Raw genomic sequence first — 21,531 nt, forward strand, 5'->3', positions numbered from 1 at the left:
TTTTCTTTTCAAGCCACGTTCTCCTACTCCACTACATTTTAGAGAGAAATATTGTACTTTTGACTCCACTACATTAATCTGACATCTAGTTACTTTACAAATTAAGATTTTTGCACACAAAACACACGTAGTTCATAAAATACAATGTTTTATTTTTAATTAAACTACCCAACATTATACAGGCCTACAAGAACAGCTGAAATGGTTAGCCGATTAAACACTTAGTTGCTTGACAGAACAGTTTTGATGGTTTCTAGTTTCTAAAATGTGAGGATTTTTCTACCTAGAGTACGGTTACTTTAATACTTTAAGTACATTTTCTTGATTATCCTTACATACTTTTACTTAAGTATCATTTTCAATGCAGGACTTTTACTTGTAGTAAAGGATCTGAAGGCTTCTTCTACCACTGAACGTGGTCCACGTGGTTTTACGTGGAAGGCAGCAGCCAAACCAGTTTCTCAAATGTGAGAATTGTAGCCTTTTTTTTTTTTTTTTTTTTTTTTTTTTTTATAAATCATTGTAAATGGATTATCTCTGGGTTTAGGACCGGTTGGTTGGACAACAGAAGCAATTTGAAGATGTAATCATGGGCTTTGGTAAAAATGTTTTGGCTTTGTATTGACCAAACAGATTAATCGATGAAATAAGAAACCATTCAGCAGGTTACTTTGCATAGAAAATAATCTACAGCTGCAGTCCCAATCTGGACCCAGACTTTTAAAATAGATTTGGAGCATTTCAAACATATTATCTTATTTGAATCAACGTTTTTAGAGAGCAATGTTTGAATGTGTGGGGAAACGTGCATTTACTAACACATTATATTCCTACTTTTCTACTGTTGCCATTGCAGTTTAGTTATTTTTGTATTATTATTATTATAACAAAGTACTCTCTGGATCTGAGCCATCTGTTTTTACTCTAGGGGGCAGTGTTGGGAAAAGAAGAGAACTGCATTTTAGAGGAAAAGATTGTGTGTCCTGAACCGAGAGGATGAAGTCCTGAATCACTGCTCAGGGCAACTTCATGCTGCAGTGAGCTGAATAGGCTGATTAATGATACACCTCACCGTATCTGAAGTAAAGGGTAAAGTTATCCTTTACCATTTATAGTCGGGTATTTGAGGAACAGTGAGTGAGAAAGTTGAAAACACTCATTGGATCTCTAAGGATTGATCATTACCTCAATAAAAGAGCAGTATGCAATCCGTAAATTAAATACTACAGTAAATTATACAATTTAAGGTTTTTTGTTTTGGCTGAAAATGATCCTTTTCATCCTCCAGAAATGATTACTGACGCAGATAAATGGCACCGGTTTTGTTCTTTGCAAACAAATTAAGTGTTATTACCTCAAACAACCTGAAGGCTAACCAATAAAAGATGAGACAAACTGTTTGGCAAAAACACCTTATGTTGTAGCATGTCAGGAAAAAAAGTTCCTTAGAAGCAGCTGATTGGCTCTTTTAGCTCCAGGCAGAATTAGTAAATCTCAGAGAAATAAATTTTAGGTGGAGCACAGTGCCAGATTTAATCCCAAACTGTCATCTAGCAGACTAAAGCATACATCAGGGTAATCACAAACTACATCTTCAAAAAAGTTGCACAAAGATAATCTGGAATCTAACAGTTTTTTATAATCATTATTTCTATTTAAATTTTGTGACTGTTTTGAGTTGGGAGTAGGAGGCTCTGTACAGCTCTGATGAGTGGCAAGTTTCAACTGCAATCTGTATGTAAATGTGTATGTAATAGGGGTGGAACAGTACACAGAAGTCAAGGTTCGGTTCATACCTTGGTTAGGTAAGAGTTCGGTACAATGGAGGGCAAAACAAAAATGGCGAAAGGCAATTTTTTATTTTTTTTTTTTATTGTGCAGGTCTCAGGCTGTACCACCTAGTGTCATACAGTCTCTCCCCTGAGCTAGCTGCAATAGCCTGAAGTGTGTAAAGTAAGATGTAAACGATAAGTACCCCACATCATCTCCAGACTCCCATCTGTAACTTGTAAACAAAATAAGACAATCCACTATAAAACTGAAAATACAGCATTTCTGTTCTCTGCAAAGACAAACTAAATTACCTGATTAATGCAACGTTATCATGACGTCTCCCGGCCCTTTTTCTCCGCAGAAATCTGCTTCCTGCCTGGCTAAAGCTAATATAGTTAGCCTAAAGAAACAAGTTTGTCCCAACCAACGTTACGGTTCCGAGCTGCGACGCTGGAAACGTAACACTAATCTACAACAGCAGTCTTATCCGCCACTCTCTCGCCTGTACTACTGGAACTGGAAACCAAAGTTGTCCCAAACTTGCGATCTTAGAGATGCCGGCGGGTCCTCTAACTCTTGTCAACTTCTACTGCTCTTTGTCAGAGCTAAGGCGGGGCTACAGATTAGGTGTCCCTAAAGAACCCTCATATCCAACAGTACTTCCACATTACATTAGTTCTGCATTACATTAATTAATTTGCACGCAGGTTTTATTTATTTTTATACCATGTATTCTCAGTTTTAAATTCATGCACCGAACCGTGATGCCCGTACCGTTTCGGTTCAATACGTCTACATGTACCGTTCCGCCCCCAGTATGTAAATTTGTTGTGATTTGAGAGTGTTTTTGGTAACCACAGTACTTTAAAGACACCAGTGTTGGCGTCTTTTACGCTATGTTAAATCACACATTTGCAAAGAGCATCTGAGCTGCCACTGGGTTATTTTACGTTATTATGAATACACTATGCTGTAGGTTGTAGACTCAGCTGGATTTGGATATCCCTGCATGTCTCTCACACATGGTCTGAACTGTTGGTCGTTTTAAATCCTCGTCCTAAAAGTAATTTTACACTCTGATACTCTGATTTTGAAGTTTGTTTCTATCTCGAAATCCATTTTCAAGCATCCTTTTTTGTCTGGATACGAACTGTTCAAGTTTCCTGAAAGAGATATGGGGTAAGAAGAGGTTAGAGGGGTCAGCCAGAGGAATGAACATAATAACGGGGGGTGTATGTATACTTTTCTTTGATTTCCATAATTTAACTTGTCATTCTCAAATGCTATGTTTATCATCATGCACAGCGGCTTTGGCTGCACCAGAGGAAGGATAGCAGGGAGTCGAAAGTGATGGCACCATAAATAACTTGTTGTGTACAGCAACAGGGCTGACTGAAGGTTGACTCATTCTCACTTTATGGACTACTGTATTGTTGGTGCTCATGATGTAACACATTTGGGTCGAGATTTAACTTTTGTGACTGCTGTAGATTTATTAGTTTTATTTTAGTTTTTGGACAGAGACCGTCTCGCTGAACCTTGGTTGGTAAAGGTACAGTGCTTGTTTTCAACATTTTCAGTGCAAGATGTGAACTTTTGCTGTGCATCTCTTTCAGTTACTGCAAATACAGGTCTTCTCTTGTGGGCTTAGTGCAATTTGTTGTTTATGCACATTTATTTACAGTTTTAATGCAGTTATTAAGAATAGATTTACTTCTGATAATGACAGTGGCATATTTTGGAGGTTTGGGGAAAACAACTTAAATGTATACAAAAAAAAAATAAAACCATTTTGATGGGTTGACCATAGGTACCATAGGGTTACCAAAGGATTAATCTTACTGACTTTGGTGATGCCCTGACTTTTCCTCGAGTGCTGATGCTGACATTTGTAGTTTGGAGTGAAATGTTTTGACAACTATTGGATGGAATGCCATGTCATTTTATGCAGACATTCATGTTCCTCTCAGGCTGAATTGTAATGTATTTGATGGTAGTTCGACTTTTCATCTAGCGCCATCATCAGGGCAAAATCTGAATTTGTCCAATACTTTGGTATAAAAACTAAGTACCTTCCCATAAGCCTGAACTGTATTGTGCTCATCACTAATTGGAAAATGTTAGCATCCTAACCCGCTAAACTAAAAATCGTCAAAACTCATTGGCTACCTGCTAAACAAAAGCATGTTAGTAAAGCTTCACAGAGATGCCAGCATGGCTTTAGACATTGTCTTGTTGTCAAGAAATGATCCTCTGTTGTAGAATTCACACGGAGTAGAAGGTTTTATATTGAGCTCTATTTTGCTTCAGAAGAACCTTCCTCATCCTTCCTCAAGATGGGAAGTCTTTACTTGTTAGCCACTTGGATGTAGCTGGAAGTGTTGTCTTTTCCTCCTCTGCCACACTCCTGAAAGTAAACTCTGACTTGCTCCTTCCTGTACTGTATGTTCCTCCCTCCTTGCTGGGATAATTGAAAGGCTTTGAGGCCGGCTGAACTCAGCAGGCTCACGCAGGACATCAAAGGGAAACCAACTGTCGGACAGCACAAGCTGGGGGTCAACACCGCGGCTACAACGCTGCCAAACGGCAGTGAAAGTCAGTGCTGAGGCATCTGGCCGTAGTCGGCACAGCAGCTTCTTCTGCAAAGCTTCAAAGGCATTTCCTAATGAGCGCCAGATGCGGACTACGATAGCCGCTGCTTGTTGTAGAATTATGCCGACACACATGTACACATTAGCACTTGTCTGTTCCTACCGGCACAGAAACGTGTTGTACTTTATCTAGTTACTTTGCTTGTCTTCTACAGAAACATGCTGCATTTTATCTATACTTTGGTTGTCTTCTATTCTTTCGGAGTTGTTCCTGAAAGAGACACCTGTGCACAATCATGTCGATTATCCACAGAAGTATAAAATGCTCTACATGCACTGTTGCACGCACAGCTTGTGTTTTCATGCTACTGAGTCCCTTTCTAAAGCTCTGAATAAAAACATCCCAGTTTCTCTGGAGGCGTTTTCCCTTCATTAATTCTGTTTTTTATTAGGGGAAAACAAGCCTGTTGAATATTCAGCGCAGTGGGTTTGCAACCTTTACAGCCCTCTCTTAACTTTTCAGGCTGTTTACGGTTGACACTGAAGTTACTTAACCCAAGCTTTTTCATGGTGGAAAATGTGAACTGTCGCACCACATCCCCTCACCACATCCTCTCAAGACTTTCAGTTGGTCACTTTAGATGGGAAACAAATGGGTCTAGACACACTGTGTGGCATTTTGGCCTATTTGACAATAACAATGCTGATTTGCATTACATTTCTAACCTAATATGATTTCTAAGAAACAGTTTGCAACTTCTACAATCTCACTTTTCCTTTAGGTTTTTTTAGTTGGTAGCATTTCCAAACCAAGTAACAACCTTAAACTCTTTGGAGAGAGAGGGGACTTGTTGCCCTAGGAGACCTATATGTAGACAAACATTTTGCTTTATTCGGTCAGCTGATAACAAAATTTAATTTACCAAATTCTCGTCACTTTCAATATCTTCAAATCGGGCACTATGTTAAAGGCGTATTTCCAAACTTTGACACCATGCCAACAAGTTGCCCATTCTGTTATCTCCTGCTGCTTCCTCCTGACTCCAGGCACCTAATATCTCGTTTTGTGTCCTTGTTCTCCACCTCCGCATCCACTCACCATCTCAGAGAAGTCTGGTGTAACGAGCTGGAGCTTGAGGTGTCTGACGATACCTGGAATGAAGCTTTGACTAGAATTCAAACATGCTCTATCAGTGTTGGATATAAATTGATTCAATACAAAGTAGTTCGATTGCATTATTCTAAGCTAAAGCTGCATAGACTCTAACCATCACTTCCTCTACTGTGTGACCGATGTGGAGGTGCAGAGGGTTTGTTATCTCATATTTTTTTGGTTATGTCCTCAACTGCATAAGTTCTGGTGTGATGTATTTCAGTGGCTTAGTCTGGTCTATAACTTGGACATTGCCCCTGACCCAGAGCTGGCATTCTTTGGGTGCTCGGAGAATGCTCTCAGGTACTCGCCTGAGATACATACAGATGCATAGTGGCTGCAAAGAAAATGATTCTCCTGGACTGGAAGTCCCCCACCTCCCCTTGCTTTCGAAAATGGCTCAACGAAATGACTGAGATTATCCAGATGGAAAGGATGCGCTTCCACAACTCTAAAACACAAAACCGCTTTCTGATCATTTGGGGACCATTGATTGACTATCTTAAAGACATGTAATCATTTTCTGTAGAGATGTGCTCTTGACTGTATTGCAACGTGTATTTTTGTAACACCTAGCCATGTAGATTACAGCAATATTACATTCATCCAAGACACGCTTTTAATTTATCTGGCAGCTCTGTTGTTCTTGGTTATTCTGTTTTTTGTTTAGTTTTTTCTTCTGTCGCTGTGCTTTTTTTTACATAAAATCTGAATAATTTGAAAATACAATATTAAAAAAAATCTATCTTGCACCCAACGCAGCGCAAAGCCCAACGCAAGTGTCTTTGCTAGTATTAGACCGATGCAGTTAGATAGAAGATACATTATTCATCCCCGCGGGGAAATTCAAGTGTCCAGCAGCTCACATATTGTCAATTTCCCATCCAGCGCCCACGTCATTTAAATAGCAAATCCACCCGTGCGTGCTGGTCTTACAGGGAGGTGTGTTCAGGTGCATTCTTGACTTATTGCTATCTTGAGTCTGAGTAAAGTGATCGCGCCATTGACCAACAAAAACCTGGTCTAAAGTCAATAACACAGCATTATATTATTTTAACACCTGCTTCACCTCGTGGAGTTTTGGTGGCATAGTGCTAGTGGCACAGTATATGATCTGCTCGTGATCTTTCACTTCATGCACAAGTTTCTTCTCCTGAAAATCTCTCCTTCCTGCTTAGCAAATCCGCCATCATAATAGCAATGCACAAAGGTACAAACGTGCCTGGCTTTAAAAGGGAATAGGAGATAACACTCTGATTGGTTTATTGCATGTTACGCCCAAAACACACCTAGGATTAATTAAGACACAAGGTATAACCCTTTTTGAACCATGGCCTGGCGCACCAACCTTTTTATTTATTTATTTTTTTTTCGCTGTTAAACTAGCAACCGAGCTAGACAGCCCCCCAGACGGACGACGGCACGGGACACACCGAACAGATTTGAGTCACTGACCTCGCCAGACTGTCCCACGGCCGATAATTGGCCTGATGTGTCCCGGCCCTTAGAGCACCTTTTTTATTACAAAAAACCTATCGTAACCTATTTTTCTTTTACAATGCAAAACATGTTTTTTAAATCCTAAACATCCTTTAATAAACACGTACAATTTAAAAAATAAAAAAAATTAATTAAATGTCATCGAAGTTCTTTCAAACCTTGCAGATATTGGGGGAATTTTTCTTTTTTTGATTTAGCCTTTTAAATTTGCAATTTGTACTCTCAGGATTAAAATTTTTTATTCACTAATTATATTTTGCTAAATTATTTAATTTCCCCCCTCATCTCTCAGATCACACACACTTTTCTTCAGTACAGCGCTGCAACTAATGATCATTTTATTGATCAATCTGATTTATTCTTTATTTTTACTTGTTTGGTCTATAAAATGTCAAGTCCTGATGAAATGCTAATAAGGCGTAAATATAAAGTCTTCATGTTGCCTTTTTTGCCAAACTAACCAAAATATATACAATTTATTATCTCCTAAGACACCAAAGTCAGTAAATCTTAACAGTGTTAATTAACTGTATCACAGTTAATCATTTAGTCGGCTGCCTTTTGAACACAGACGCACCTCCCTGTGAGGAGGAACCTGACACGAGTCACTGTAAATCAGTTGACCTGCACCTGCAGCTCCTGTCATTTTAATGTAACCGCTGAGGAGGAACAAAACGAGTTGTTCTTGTTTGTGTCGGCTAGCGTCGTGTTGTACTGGTTTTTATTTTATTTTTTACACCCAGTCCAACTTGGATCGGATCAGGCTACTTTATACATCAGTTTGTTCTGTTCAGTTATAAGTGGATTATGGTAAGTGTTTTTATCTTTTGTTCAAACTAAATGAAAACATTTACTCCAAAAGGCCTTAAGGACCGATTAATGGTTTGGTGTCTCCTCTGAATGCATTGAAACTAACAACTTTCTAAGCTGAATGATTCCTTCGTCACTACTTCTATGATACTTTAGCCAATAAGCAAAGCAATTGATTGACATGATGCCACACTTGACTTGACAACTGTAAGGCTTTGACTTCCGGCAACAGTTTGTTTGCCAGTTTAGGTTGACTGTGATTTAGTTATTCAACTTTTTGAATGTTTTTAGCTTCAGTTGGTAAACTGTACAAACTCTGTCGTACAGAACACAAGACTGGGTCAAAATGAAATGTGGGTTTTCTTGTGCGTGTCACCATGGCCACTTAACTGCTGTACAAGGTAGGAAAGTCATACATAACATTACCTCTGGTTGGAGGAAAATTACATTTGGTGCATTTACGGACTTTTGTTTCACTCCACCGAATACTTCTTTTTGATGATAAAAATGAGCTTTCCCTTTTTCTTTTTTTTTAAGTCCCTCAATTTAGTATTTTGTACTCCTTAACAATTTGTGTTCACTAATTATAAAATTCAGGTTTTCTTGATTTGCTAAATTACTTAATTTGCCTCTTAAATATATGATCAGACGCTCCCTTTCCTTCAGTATAGAGCTGTAACTACGATCATTTTAGTGATCAATTAATCTAATTAATTGTTTTAATAATTTGGTCTATAAAATGTAAAAAACAAATGCTGATGAAATACTGATCATAATTTCCTAAAGCCTACTTATAGTGTCTTCATAAAGAACAAAGAAAACAATGTGAATGGTTGAAAGGTTGCAACTTATGATTGTTTTCTTATTTGTTAATTTGAAAATCCTTTTATCATTTTGGATCAATTAATCATTTTAGTCTAAAATGTAAAGCAAAAAACTCCCATTACAAGTTCCGAGAGCCCAAATATTATGTCTAAGAATTGTTTTCGTCCATCAGTCCAAAAAAATCTCAAAAATAAAATGTTCCAGCTTTTGAAATGTGTGAATTTGCCGCTTTTCTGTTTTTTTCTATTATTGTAAATTAAATGGAATAGCTTCATGTTTGGGACTGTTGGTTGGACAACATGAGCAGTTTTAAGACTTCACTAGTGGACGCTTTTATTTAGTAGATTCCTTATTTAATCAGGAATCGATTAACACGTCTTTTTATTATGAAAGATAATCTCTGTTGGTCCCAGATAATGTGTCTGCGGCTCAGCTTGGTTAAGATTTGGTGATTATGGCTTCCTGTTTACTCGGTCTTCACCTTCAGCCACTGAGGGCTGAAGAGAAACGCTGCTTGTTGGTTAATGTGTAACCGCTCATGAAAAGGGTTTAGGTTTACGCTCTTATTGTCTGCCTCATTAGCGTGTTTTTTTTTGCCACGAGTTGAAGGTTGACGCAGGCTGAAGAGTGGCTGCAGGTTGTTAACCGTTGTTAGCTGGCCCTGCGCTTTACCTGGAGGCCCAACGTGGGGGTCGGTTCTACATAAAAACAGCCTAAAGTCCTCTTTCCTCTTATAGGACACAGATCGTTTGGCTGTCATCTGAGGAAGTTGTCTAATCTTAGCTGTGAAACTTATCCCCCTCGCTCAGAGGGCTGCTGGGTAGAGGCTCGTTGTCGGAGGCGGGGGAGGGAGGGGGGGGAGGTCTTCTGGACTTAGTCAGTGTTTGCTACCTGCGAGCTGTGGGAGGAAGTTAGAATGAGAGGTACAGGTAAGATGCATGATTGTTAGAATAGCAGAGCTCTGTCTTTGGGGTTAACGTCTAACAACAAAAGAAATACATGACCACGGAACTGTTTGGGATCGCGTGTTATACTTAAGTTTTTCTTCTTTCCTTCAATAATGGCTTTTTTAACAGAAATAAAAATGGTATCAATGTATAAACATTTGATAAACTTCCATTTAGTCGATGTCCCCACAGTATTGCATGATGGAAGAATACTGTTGAAACTTAGATTTTGAATTTGTTTTTTTTTAGTCCAGAAAAGCGTTGGTGATCCTCGATCATTTTTGAACCACAACGGTGCCTTTGGGCTCTAAATATTCTGGAACCAGTTTTTGTTCGGGCCCTCTGCAGTCTTCTCAGAGATTGAATAGGTTTAAACAGGGATAGGTCAGTCCATGGAATGTTTGGCTGATATTCCCTGATCCAGTTCCAATAGCACTAACCCTAGACTAGCCTTCTATTTCTATTGTAAATAGAAGAATCACTTTGCCTTCTGATCCAGCCTACCAAAGTATCTTTTTTTAATGTTAACCTGTGATCCCAAATGCTGAAAAACACGTTTCGTTGGACTCAATTCTTCAAACATCTGCTGGATAAAAAGGTCCATATATATAATGTGATAAGCCTCAAGGGCCATTTAACCCTCCTGCATGTGACATTGAAGTCTCAAAAAGAAAAGGTTTCAAGTATGTCCACCCATGTTATTATGCAACAAGCTGAAAGCTTATGTGTTCCTGAGGGTATTCAGAGAAATGGTGAACTACCAGCACATAGAGTTGTGAATTATGAGTAGAAATGTGAATTCCTCGATGTGTTGATCATTAACTGAATGTCTTGTTTTTGTGTAGCAGAACATTAAGAGGAAAAGTGCAGACTAGTCCTTTTTTTAAAATCGTTGTAGGACAGTAAGGTTTATTGTTAAATAAGTATTTCCCCGCTGGAAAGCGGGTCGTTTCTCGCTGGCAAGACAGAGGAAAGTTTCCCATAGTTTAATTACACATCCTACAGTTATGATCCAAAGCAGGCTGGAAATTGGTCAAAAGTCCTAAAGTATCCTATTTAAGCTTGGTTTGCACACACAGTGAGTGAACTACATTATATACAGTCCATTGATCACTCGTGGTTTATAGGTCACTCTACAAAACAATACCGCCATCTTTATATTTTTAAACCACTTTTACAAAATACAATATTTACTCCCAGTAGTAGTGGCCACTAATATGAAACATACAATATGACAACCAAGATTTTCTAAATATTCTTTGCCAAATACAGTCTTTTAATTTGAACCAACCTTCATTTTGATGAAGCAGCTTTACTCTTAATATTTTCTGCTATGCTAGTGCGTGCTTGATGAAACCTTATTCTTCGGTACTTTGAATCCAGATCCATACATTTTTGGCTTTTGAGAGCGTCTCGTCTGTCCTTTGTCAGCTTCTTGCAGACTTGCTGAATAAGTGATGCTGGTGTGAGGATACACTTTTTTTCTATTTCATTTGCTTCATATATGTATCTGAGGATTTCCTGCTCCTTCCTCCAGGTTGGCTTTCTTGCAGCCCATGGAAACAGACGCTTGGGAGATGTTTGGTCAGTCTAATGTTTTTGGATTGATCGTTTTTTGCATGAAGTCGACAAGAAGCGCTTGTATTTTGGCTCAATTATTCTTTGAGTTAATGTCTGTGAAAATCTGAAACCTACACATGCACATCAACACACAGCCAGCATGAAATCATTTTTATTTGCTTTGTTAAACTGGTATTAATCTTAAGGGTGAACATGCACTTTGTTTCTTTTATACGTGCTTGTTGTACTTTTGCGCTCGTTTTTGTCTTCATTACGGGGAAGCATGATTCTAGTTAGTGTCATGTTGGCCCGTCTTTGTCTCTCTCTGCACACGTATTCTTGGGATAGATGTCATTTATGTTTAGACCCTCTGTTCATGCTGACGGTGTCGGTTACATAATATAAGCACCTCCTAGTATTAGTTTGTGGTATTTATTCCATTGTTTTTCTAAAGAAAAGCAATATTTTTAATGAACATTATTGTTTCTAACTGCTTATCTAGTAAGAGACTTTATGTGTCTTTTATTTTGGTCCATCTACATTCAGTCCTTCCACCTGTCATCGTAAACAGACTTTCAAAGGCTTTTGGTGCTTCCGCTCAAAATGAACCTTGTTCTCTTCCTGTTTTGTACCCTAAAGTGAGAGACTTTTTCTCTGAATGACCCAATGGCATGGTGTAAAATTCAGTTTAGAGGCAAACCTGTTACTTCACATGCTGTTGCTCATTTTAAATGCAAGGCACAGTAGCTCAGAGGAGGAGGGACTAAATAGATTTCGGTCTATTTGGGTGTTGGAACAGCCCAGTGTGGTCTGTAGCGGTCTGTCTTTCGGCTCTGTATCAGATCTATAATTGGTCCCCAGGATGACGGACAGTTTGGATTTAGACACATGGGCCTAATGCTGTTGCAGCGCTGCTTTATTTGGATGTAAACAAGGATTTATATGCGCTGCAGAGGAGTGAAAGCTCGCTGGCAAAGTGACCACTGACAGAGTGACCTTGCAGATGTTGACTCAGACTCATTATGTGGCCAAAGGTCTGATGAAATGGATCAGAATACTGCTATTAAGTTGTGCCTCTGAGATAGGTTTGCATTACTTTACACAGGAATTCAACTTTCATGTAAAAGGTCACTGAGGTCTTGAGGTTTCATAAAATGAGCTTGTCAAGGTTTAGTTAAACTTCCAGTAAACCCCCCAAAATATTTACTAAATAAAAAAACACCAAATGTTTAGTGCACACACTTTAGAATTACTTCTCTAACATGTTCCATTATATTTGACATTTAGTAAATAACTCATAGTGAAATTGAAGCTAGTCTTATTTTGCTGAGGACCCTTAAAGGAACACGCCGACTTATTGGGAATTTAGCTTATTCACCATAACCCCCAGAGTTAGACAAGTCGATACATACCCTTCTCATCTCCATGCATGCTGTAAGGCTGTCTGACGGCTCCAGCGGCATCAGGCCAGCACAGGAGATGCAGGTGAATGGTTCCAGCAATCCTACTGCTCTGAATAAGTGACAAAATAACGCCAACATGTTCCTATTTACATGTTGTGATTTATAGAGTCACAGCGTGTACAAAAAACAACGTACCATGAGACACAGCCGTCTTCTAACTGTAAACAAACCGGGAACTATATTCTCAGGTGGAAGAATATAGTACTTGGGCGGAGTGATATGCTCGCAGCAAGCCTGTCTGAGAATATAGTTCCCGGTTTGTTTACTGTTAGGAGATGGCTGTGTCTCATGTTACGTTGTTTTTTTGTACACGCTGTGACTATACAAATCACCACATGTAAATAGGAAGATGTTGGCGTTATTTTGTCACTTTTGTCACAATTCGGAGCAGTAGGCTAGTTGGAACCAGTTACCTGCAGGATCTGTGCTGGGCTAAGCTAATGATGGAACCGTCAGGCAGCGTTACAGCTCGCACGGAGATGAGAATGGTACGTGTCAACTTGTCTTACTCTGGGGGTTACGGTGAAGAAGCTAAATTCCCAATAAGTCGGCGTGTTCCTTTTAAGGACCCTCTTAAAGACCACTAGGGAGCCTGCAACCTACTTTTGGAGCCAGTGATCAACAGGCCAGAGGATCTGAGGTCAGTGATATTGCTAGTAAATAGGGTCTGAGGTCATAGAGTATAAAAAGAGGCCTGGGGTCTATCTGAGCCAACCTTGTCTGCATCTTTACTCCTCCAGATGCTCATTTAAGAAACCAGGCCTTTCTGTGGCCCATGAAGTCGACATTTTCTTTCCCCTCATGTTGGCTCCTTTTTTTTAAAAACAGAAACAGAATAGCCCTTTTGTTCCTGCTCATAATGTATCCATTGATGATGACCAGGCCAGTGCACACAGGACCCCTATGTTCATAAATGTCAGATGCAAACACACCTGTGAAAAAGCAGAGGTCAGCTCTGTCGGTCATTTAAAGTGGGCTTCAGCTTTCACAAAAAAGGGTTTTATGTGCCAGAACATATAATACATTTCGGAGGGAGACCTCTCAGTACTGTATTTAAGTGAAGTTTTGAGGTACTTGTACTGAAGTATTTTAATTTTATTCAACTTCATACTTCCTCTCCACTGCATTTCTGTGGGGAGATATTGTACTTTTTGCTCCGCTACATTTGTTTGACGGCTTTGGTTACTAATTACTTTTCAGATTAAAATTGTACATAAAAAAGCTTATAAAATACAACACAATGTTAAAGATTAAACCAGGGGCTCCAACAATTTAGACTGACAGGAAAAATAAATCTGTCTAGTTGTCGCTCCTTGTCACATTTCAGATGATCTGTTAGCAGCATCTCCCCTCTAAACATCTCACATGGTTTCATTTAAAAACCTGTTTGAGGCTCAAAGATGTCAAATTAAAGAAGTACAATAATAATAAATACAGATTTGTGTATCATTTTTTTTTTTTTTTTCCTCTTTCTTATTTTTCCTACCTCATTAATCATCTCACGACCCCTCAGATTTATGTGGTGACCCTCGAGGGGCCTGGCCCCTAGGTTGGGAACCACTGGGCTAAACTAGCTAGCTGTATAAAGTAGTCAATGCTAGCTCCACCTCAAGCAGCTACAACAAAATGCTACTTACAGTACACATAAATGCATCAGTATTAACAGTGTAATCAGTCTCAGCAAAATTAGTGACTTCTGATACTTAAAGTACATTTAACTTAAAATACTTTTTACTTTGACTAAAATAGAATTTTAAATGCTTTTACTTGTACAGTAATCTGTTTTTTTACATTTTGGTATTGGTACTTTTACTTAAGTTAAGGATTGGAATAACTCTTCCGCCACTGGTCAAACTTGGCAATGTTTGAAACTTTTTCTGGTGTTTTCTGTTGTTAGTTGGTAGGACATCATTTCATGTTGTGATGATAATGAGATATCTGTGGAGCTCTCTGATATAAAGACACCTGCTGCTTAACCTGTGTATGTGACTCCCTATAACTAACTTAATTTGTTAGTGAAATGTTTCCCTTTTGTGTTTTTGTCTCAGTTTGCAGGTTGCATGGTAATCTGGGCTTGATGCATGGCAGTTGCATGACCACAATAGGTCTTGTTGTGGGACTGAGAGCACACAGCGGCAGCCATGGCTCAAACCATGCACGTGAATGGCAATGGCCCAGGTAAACCAACCCTTTTTGTTACATTGTTTTCACCATGCAAGGTTTAATCTTTGAGATTTTGATTGTGCTTGTATTGGTGATGCTGTAGTGTCTGTTTTATCTTAAGTGAAAGTAGGATCTCTTTTCTGCTACGTTTGGTTTTGCACGAGCGTCTTGTTTGTCAGACTGAATCATCACAGTCGTATTGTAGGACCAGTACTATTTGCTCCAGCACACTTTTGGTTAATAGTATACTCATACATGTAAAATGATTCCTGGCTGCCTCATGAACAACATGTGCTCATCTTTACTCAAATAAACTTAGCTGGATGAGAATACAAAGAGGCTAAATGTAGATTAGGTGTCCATTTTCAGGCTTACTTCAGGCATCACATCTGACTCGGTCTTAACACCACACAGAAGTGAAATCTGTCCATCCTTGCATCAAGAATTTAGAAAAATATGATTTAATATTGTATCTGAAGTTATCATTAACTTTTTTTAGGCATTCAAATATGAGTTTGAAAGTTCTGATATGTAGTATATGACATGTTTGGCTTGGCAGCATCTTGCTAAGTGTATTATTAGCAGTAGCATCAGAATGAATGAGCGACTGATAGATCATTTATGTCTAGCGTTTAGTGATATGGTTACTACTCAATATGTAAAACATTTTGTACATCAGTTTGATTACTTTATATGGGATTTTTGCATTCATATGACATACTATGAAATCTGATGTTGCAAATATGGGATATCACATTTAAAATAAATCAACGTTAATTGCTTTGGACTGTATTACCAGCAATTATTCACATTAGACAAAACTCAAAGTAAAACCATAAATAAACAAATAAAACCCTCCTTTTTTTTATTACAATTTTCTCTGTATTAATGTAGATACAACATTTTGGTAAAAACGTACATGATATGATAGACCAGTCCACAGTAAGTCCATAAACAACCCTAATTGTATCTTTCAGTATGACCTATTAATTTTAATGAATATCATAGTCACATTCAAATAACCAGAAAGATGTTTTTTTTTCTTTTTAAAAGCATCTTTTCTTTTGTATGCATTTGTTCACATATCCTTCACATAAAGAGCTCACACACTTTTTCACAAAACGCAGGAATGTTAAACATTAGCTTAAAATCACATTTTATCCAAACTTATTTGCTCCTTTTGTAAGTTATTTCTATACCTCTCATGATTCAGAAACACACTGAGGTTGTGTTCGTTCACACGGCGCAACATGTAGAGAAGATTTCCACGCTTCAGTGTGAAATAAACGCTGTCAGGTCCGAACACACACACACACACACACACACACACACACACCTGCAGACGGCTCACATTCCTGCCCAGACTAACAGGAGAGAGTGAAACTTCTTATTTCCCAAATCCTTCCAGGAATGCACAGCATGCAGGACAGATGCTTTCAGCGTCAGTCGGTCACCTCCATGTATATACGACTCTGAGATGATACCTTTTTGTTTTTAGTATGTAGATGTGTGGATTCACTTCAAAAGCTGAGCACCCAACTAAGTGTTTTTATTGTTGATTTTTACAGAATGTGAACAACGTTGAGACGTGCTACGCTAACACCGCTAACCTCCTGTAAACTGTATAAATAGCTTCTCTGCAGTGCTGGCAGTTAACGTAGTAGTCACCTGCTAAATTGAGTTGGTGATCAGGTAGTCGGCCTAATATCTTGAGGAAAAAGCAATCTAACATTGATTTCTCTGCCTTTTGTGTTGTTGGTTTCAGAAGCTGAAATATTGCCAGTTGTGAATTTTTTGTTTTGTTTAACCAGTTTATTTTGCAGTACGGCTTCTCTCAGATGACATAACTGCCAAATGTGGGACAAACATCGAGCACATATTTCAACCAAAACCTCAGCTGATTTCAATTTAACTTGAGAAATAGTCACTGCATTCAGCTGCAGGACTGATGTCTTAAATACTTTTCCGCAGAAACATTTGCTGAATGTGGTCCTGAAAACTGTTTTTACTTTAAGTAGGAAGTCCTAGTCAGAGGAAAACTGATTTAAGTATCAGTGATCATTATGCTCATAATGTCGACAGTTTTATATAATAAGACAATTACAAATTAGGACCATCTGAAATGATGAGATTTTTTATTTATTTTTTTTATTCTGCTGCAAAATCAACCTTGAAGAAAAAGCCAAAAATAAAACCCTGCAACACTAAAACTATCTTCCCACATGCAGTGAAGTTGTCTAAAATAAAAACCCTGCAGAGGCTGAGTCATGGCTCAGAGCAGCCCATCATAGTTTTGGCCTAACTTGAATGCCACCAGTCTGTTGTGGACAAGAAAACCCACAGAGAGGCGTTCAGAGTCGTGCCAACGGGTCGACCTCCTGCAGTACATTCAAACCCGCTAAAGTGGTTTTGTGTCTGCAGCGAGAGACAGTTACCCAGCTGCCACTTAAAATACCCCCTGGTACTGTGCCTCATCAGTCACTTTATTATTGTATGGGTCTGTGTAAGTGCTGGTAGCTTATTATAATGTAGGCCAAAGGGGCAGAGCACTGTGTCTTTGTAAACTAAACCGGATAATGGTTTGTTTTATTCACTGGACCTTTAGTGTCTTTACACAGTGTTTGATGAATAGATGTAGAACTGGTTTGTTTAAGTGTGACTAACTTCAGTGTGCACTGATCGGTTTATTGTCAGCGGCCTGCAGCAAGAATGCATGTACAATTCAGTAGTCACAACGCATGAAATGCAATGTAATGAGGCAAATTGGGTCCACATTGTGCACTACCTAAACTATTTTATTGCTATTTTATGAGAGATGTTAGATATGAACAGTTTGGCCTTAATCAGTCGTTTTTCTCGATTTTCTGTTTTAACACTTATCACAATCTAGTTTGAGGTTGAGGGACCACCGTTGATTAAAAAAAACAAACCATACAGGCATCAACTGTTGGTCACAGTAACACCAGTTTGAAATGACCAGAACAACCTCAAAATATCCTTCACATAGCAAGATATATTGTGGTTCACCTCATGGATAGTTTTCCCTGTTTCTTTATGGTGTTTTTGGTTCATTCTTCCCATGTTGCAGATCGGTTTACTGGAAATAAACCAGTCTGCACACTCACTCGCTGTCTGTTTTGCTTGACCATCTATGAGAAAAGACTGAGAGGTTTTTCAAACTGCCTCGATGTTTGCAGGGAAGGACCAAACATTTCCTCCCATCTGCATCATCATGTACAGAGTTAAGTTGTTGAATTTGGCAGCAGAGTCTGGCACAGCCCTGTGACTTTCTAGAAGCAGCTAATAGATCACAGTCAGTGGCTCTGCCCTGCTCAATCTGTCCTGTGTTCAGTTTGAAAAGGGCAAGAATGTGCAGCTTTAATGTCTTTTGTTTTGTTTCCTGTTTTTTTTAATATATGAACGGATGTGTCTCACTGTTCTGGTGTTGAGCTGATGCAGTATGAGGTGTTGATCAAACGTTGGCTCTACTTTTCTTGTGAGTAATTAGGCGTATAGAGCATGCAGGCAGAGCCAGGAAATACCAGGCTAGTTCAATGAGAAAGGGGGTGTGGGGCCACTAGAGTCCTCTCCACCCGGCACTTGCATCATACTTTGCTCTCACTCAATGTAATGCACAGAATGTGAGTACTACAAAGCTGCGTGTATGAGACCAGTACAACTGTGTAACGTCTCTGTATGAGTTTGTGCAATTGGTGGGGAAAAATCAGTTTTTACAGTCTGCTCAGAGGTGCATTTTTCCACTATTTGCTGTTGTTGTAATGAGTTCTGTCAAAATGAAGACCGATAAATCAACAAAATGTCTCTGTACCGTGTTGGGACACCATGAGCCTCCAGAACATATTATGATACTGTATATTGTGTTAATGAACTGAGGGATTTTTGGCATTTACCAAAACAGCAAATCTTTTAACCCACAATAAGCATCACGTCAAATCTCATGCAGACAAAAATATCAACTTTTAAAGAAATCTGTTGAGCTTAGAACTAAACTTCAACCAAATAATTATGTAATATCACCTTTTTACACTGAATGACAGAATGCCCATCAAGTGCAATACAAGCTGCATGTTTTTTATGTCTAAGTATATATGTGTTTTAGTTTTCTTAATAGAAAAAGATACAGAAATAATACATCAGTGATTTCTGTACACATTTTAATACCAAACAACTGGCAGACACAGTCTCATTTATAAAGTCACTGAGGGCACTGTGGATGTTAAATAGCTTTTGTCAGCTCTAAATTTAGACTTTTACAGAGCCAGTGCCAAATAAGCCAAAGCCCTGGTTGTATATTTTTCCTCGCAGATTCAACATCAAGGCCCAAACTTTGCTTTCAGTGCATTATTTTAAGAGCAAACCCCAAAGAGAGAAGTGAGTTTGTGGGCTTAAAGTTACAGAAAAAGAGATGAAGAAAGGTTAAAGTCGGTGCGGCATTTTAGAGGAATGACTCCACAAAAATATACAAAAAGCGCACAAAATATCTTTTACTTATCTACAGACGAGTCAGAGCAGCCTAACGTGCTGGTGTCACTGGTGAATTTGAAAAGTGAAGTGTGAATAATTAGACTGCGGCTTCTTTCAGATGTGAACGTATTTGACTTTAATTTAAAAAGCAACTGTTTAGTCAGCACGTTTTCTGTTGGCGCCGCTGGCCTGGAAATCATCTGTGAAAGACGAGCAAGAAGTAGCTGCTGGAAACATACAAGTGAGAAAGTTTAGACCCATTTTCTTTGCGATCACTTCAGAGCTTCTACAGCAAAAATGTACAGCTGATGTTGGATAGTTGGGCTGAAATATTTTAATATCCCAGCTGAGAAAAGTAGAGCAGGGTTGGGATTCACCTGTGTGCCAAGCTCTGGATGCTATTTTTAAGTTGTTGACTTACACAATGTTTAGTTCTCTAATTAAACTCTGTTGGCTAAGTGGCAACTATGTATCTTTTTTTTTTTTTTTTTTTTTTTTTTTTTTTTAAATCAATTGGTCCGTTGATTAGTTTTTTCCATTTAATTTATCGTTTGTTTAGTCCACAAAATGTTAAAAGTGAAAAATGACATCTTCACACTGCTTGTTTTGTCCGACCAACAGTCCAAAACCCAAAGATAATTGCTATAAAACGACTACGTTTTTATGTTTGAGAAGCTGGAACCAGCAGATTTTTTGTGTTGTTTGGTTGATAAATGATCATTATTCAATTCATTTTATGTTTATTTACATTTTAGCCTAAAAGTCACTGTGCAAAAGTCCTAATTTGTTCCTCATTAGGTATAAAATGCCCCAAAAAAAACATTGATAGAAAAAGTACTCAGATCTTTCATGTAATACAAGTAGCAATACTACAGTGTCAAATACTTTTACAAGTAAGTCCTGCATTCAAAATCTTACTTCAGTAAAAGTACAAAAGTATTACATTGATACTCATGATATATTGATGATATATCCACACTACTGTAATGCAGAGGCAAATAAAGAAGGAAGTTTAATCTAGGTGGAGGGCCCTTTAAATACTAGCAGTGCTTACTCATGTGCACTTCATCTACAAAAAATGTGTCATTTGCTGGCTTGGCTGGGCAAACAGTTTTATAATTGTAGAAGACTGAGAAATGTTTAAAAGATATCACATTTTATATTCAGCAACAAATAACTTGATAGTTCTTTAATAAAAGGTAAAGACAGTGTATTGCCTGTCACTGCTGGCTGTCTTAACTGTTGTGTAATCCCTGTCAAATTGACAATGTAACAGCTGCTGATAACTGGAGCAGACTCCCGGGCCTTCGCCCCTGTTACTGGAACGTGACTCCTTCAGTTGTCCCATGTTGATGAGGTCATTGCTCAGCTGTTAAGGGTCTCGGTGGTACCAGAGGACTGCCTGTCACTCCTTGTGTGTGGGTATAAGGCCAGGGAAGGAGAGAGGGGGGGGCGCGAGAGTCCTCAAAACCAGACAGCACAAGACCATGACTGTGCTGGCTCACAGATTATTTATAACAGACCAAAAAACCAGGATGTGCTTATTTTAGGTCCGTGCAGGAGAAAACACAACGCAGGCTTTGTCTTGGAGAGTGCACTTAAAGTTTCTCAAAAAGGTTCCTAAAAATAAAGTAAAAGCTTTATGTGTGCACAAACTGACATTAAAAGTTTAAATTAACTCAAATGTAGTTATGTATTAGGGTTAGGGCTGAAACTAACAATTCATTCTTGGTTAATAATTTTTTTTCCCTAATAAAATGTAAAAAAAAAATAAATAAAAATAATTACAAGTTTCCATAGCCCAATGTAATGTCTTCAAATTGCTTGTTTTGTCCACTCAACAGTCACTTCACTATCATATTTTACAAAGAAAAACCGTAAACCCTCACATCTGAGAAGCTGTAACTAGTGGAACTAGCAAAGTTAAACAGCACTTCTAATATATTAGAACTAATTGTGAAAAAGGAGACAGATTTGTTGATGCTAGCTTCATAAATGTGTAAATTTGCTGCTTTTCTTAGTTTTATTTATTGTAAATTGAATTCAATTGAATATCTTCATGTTTTGAACTGTTGGTTTGACAAAACAAGCAATTTTAAGACAGCTTTCTGACCTTGTATACCCTAAACAATTACTTATTTACTCATGCAGCCTTGCAGCTGTATTAGGTTATTTTAGGGCTGAAACCTGTGATTATTTTCATTATTAATCTGCCTATGTATGTCTTGATTCATACCTTAATTGTCACAATTTCCCATAGC

General features: G+C 38.4%; 1 protein-coding gene across 8 annotated transcripts in view; it reads left to right on the top strand.

Moving 5' to 3' along the window:
- Positions 1-21,531, top strand: part of kank1a (KN motif and ankyrin repeat domains 1a) — a 57,756-nt gene that overhangs the window by 19,140 nt on the left and 17,085 nt on the right. For 5 of the 8 annotated variants that reach the window (XM_028579359.1, XM_028579356.1, XM_028579357.1 and 2 more), the window contains one exon: positions 14,671-14,800. In XM_028579359.1, the coding sequence (XP_028435160.1) occupies positions 14,764-14,800 (37 nt within the window). In that variant the 5' untranslated portion in view covers positions 14,671-14,763. Of the gene's footprint in view, positions 1-9,526; positions 9,582-11,136; positions 11,184-14,670; positions 14,801-21,531 lie in introns of those variants that run through there. The other 3 variants (XM_028579361.1, XM_028579363.1, XM_028579364.1) reach the window with 3 other exon arrangements.

Source organism: Perca flavescens, chromosome 5 (genome assembly GCF_004354835.1).
Source record: "Perca flavescens isolate YP-PL-M2 chromosome 5, PFLA_1.0, whole genome shotgun sequence".
NCBI classification, from domain to species: domain Eukaryota; kingdom Metazoa; phylum Chordata; class Actinopteri; order Perciformes; family Percidae; genus Perca; species Perca flavescens.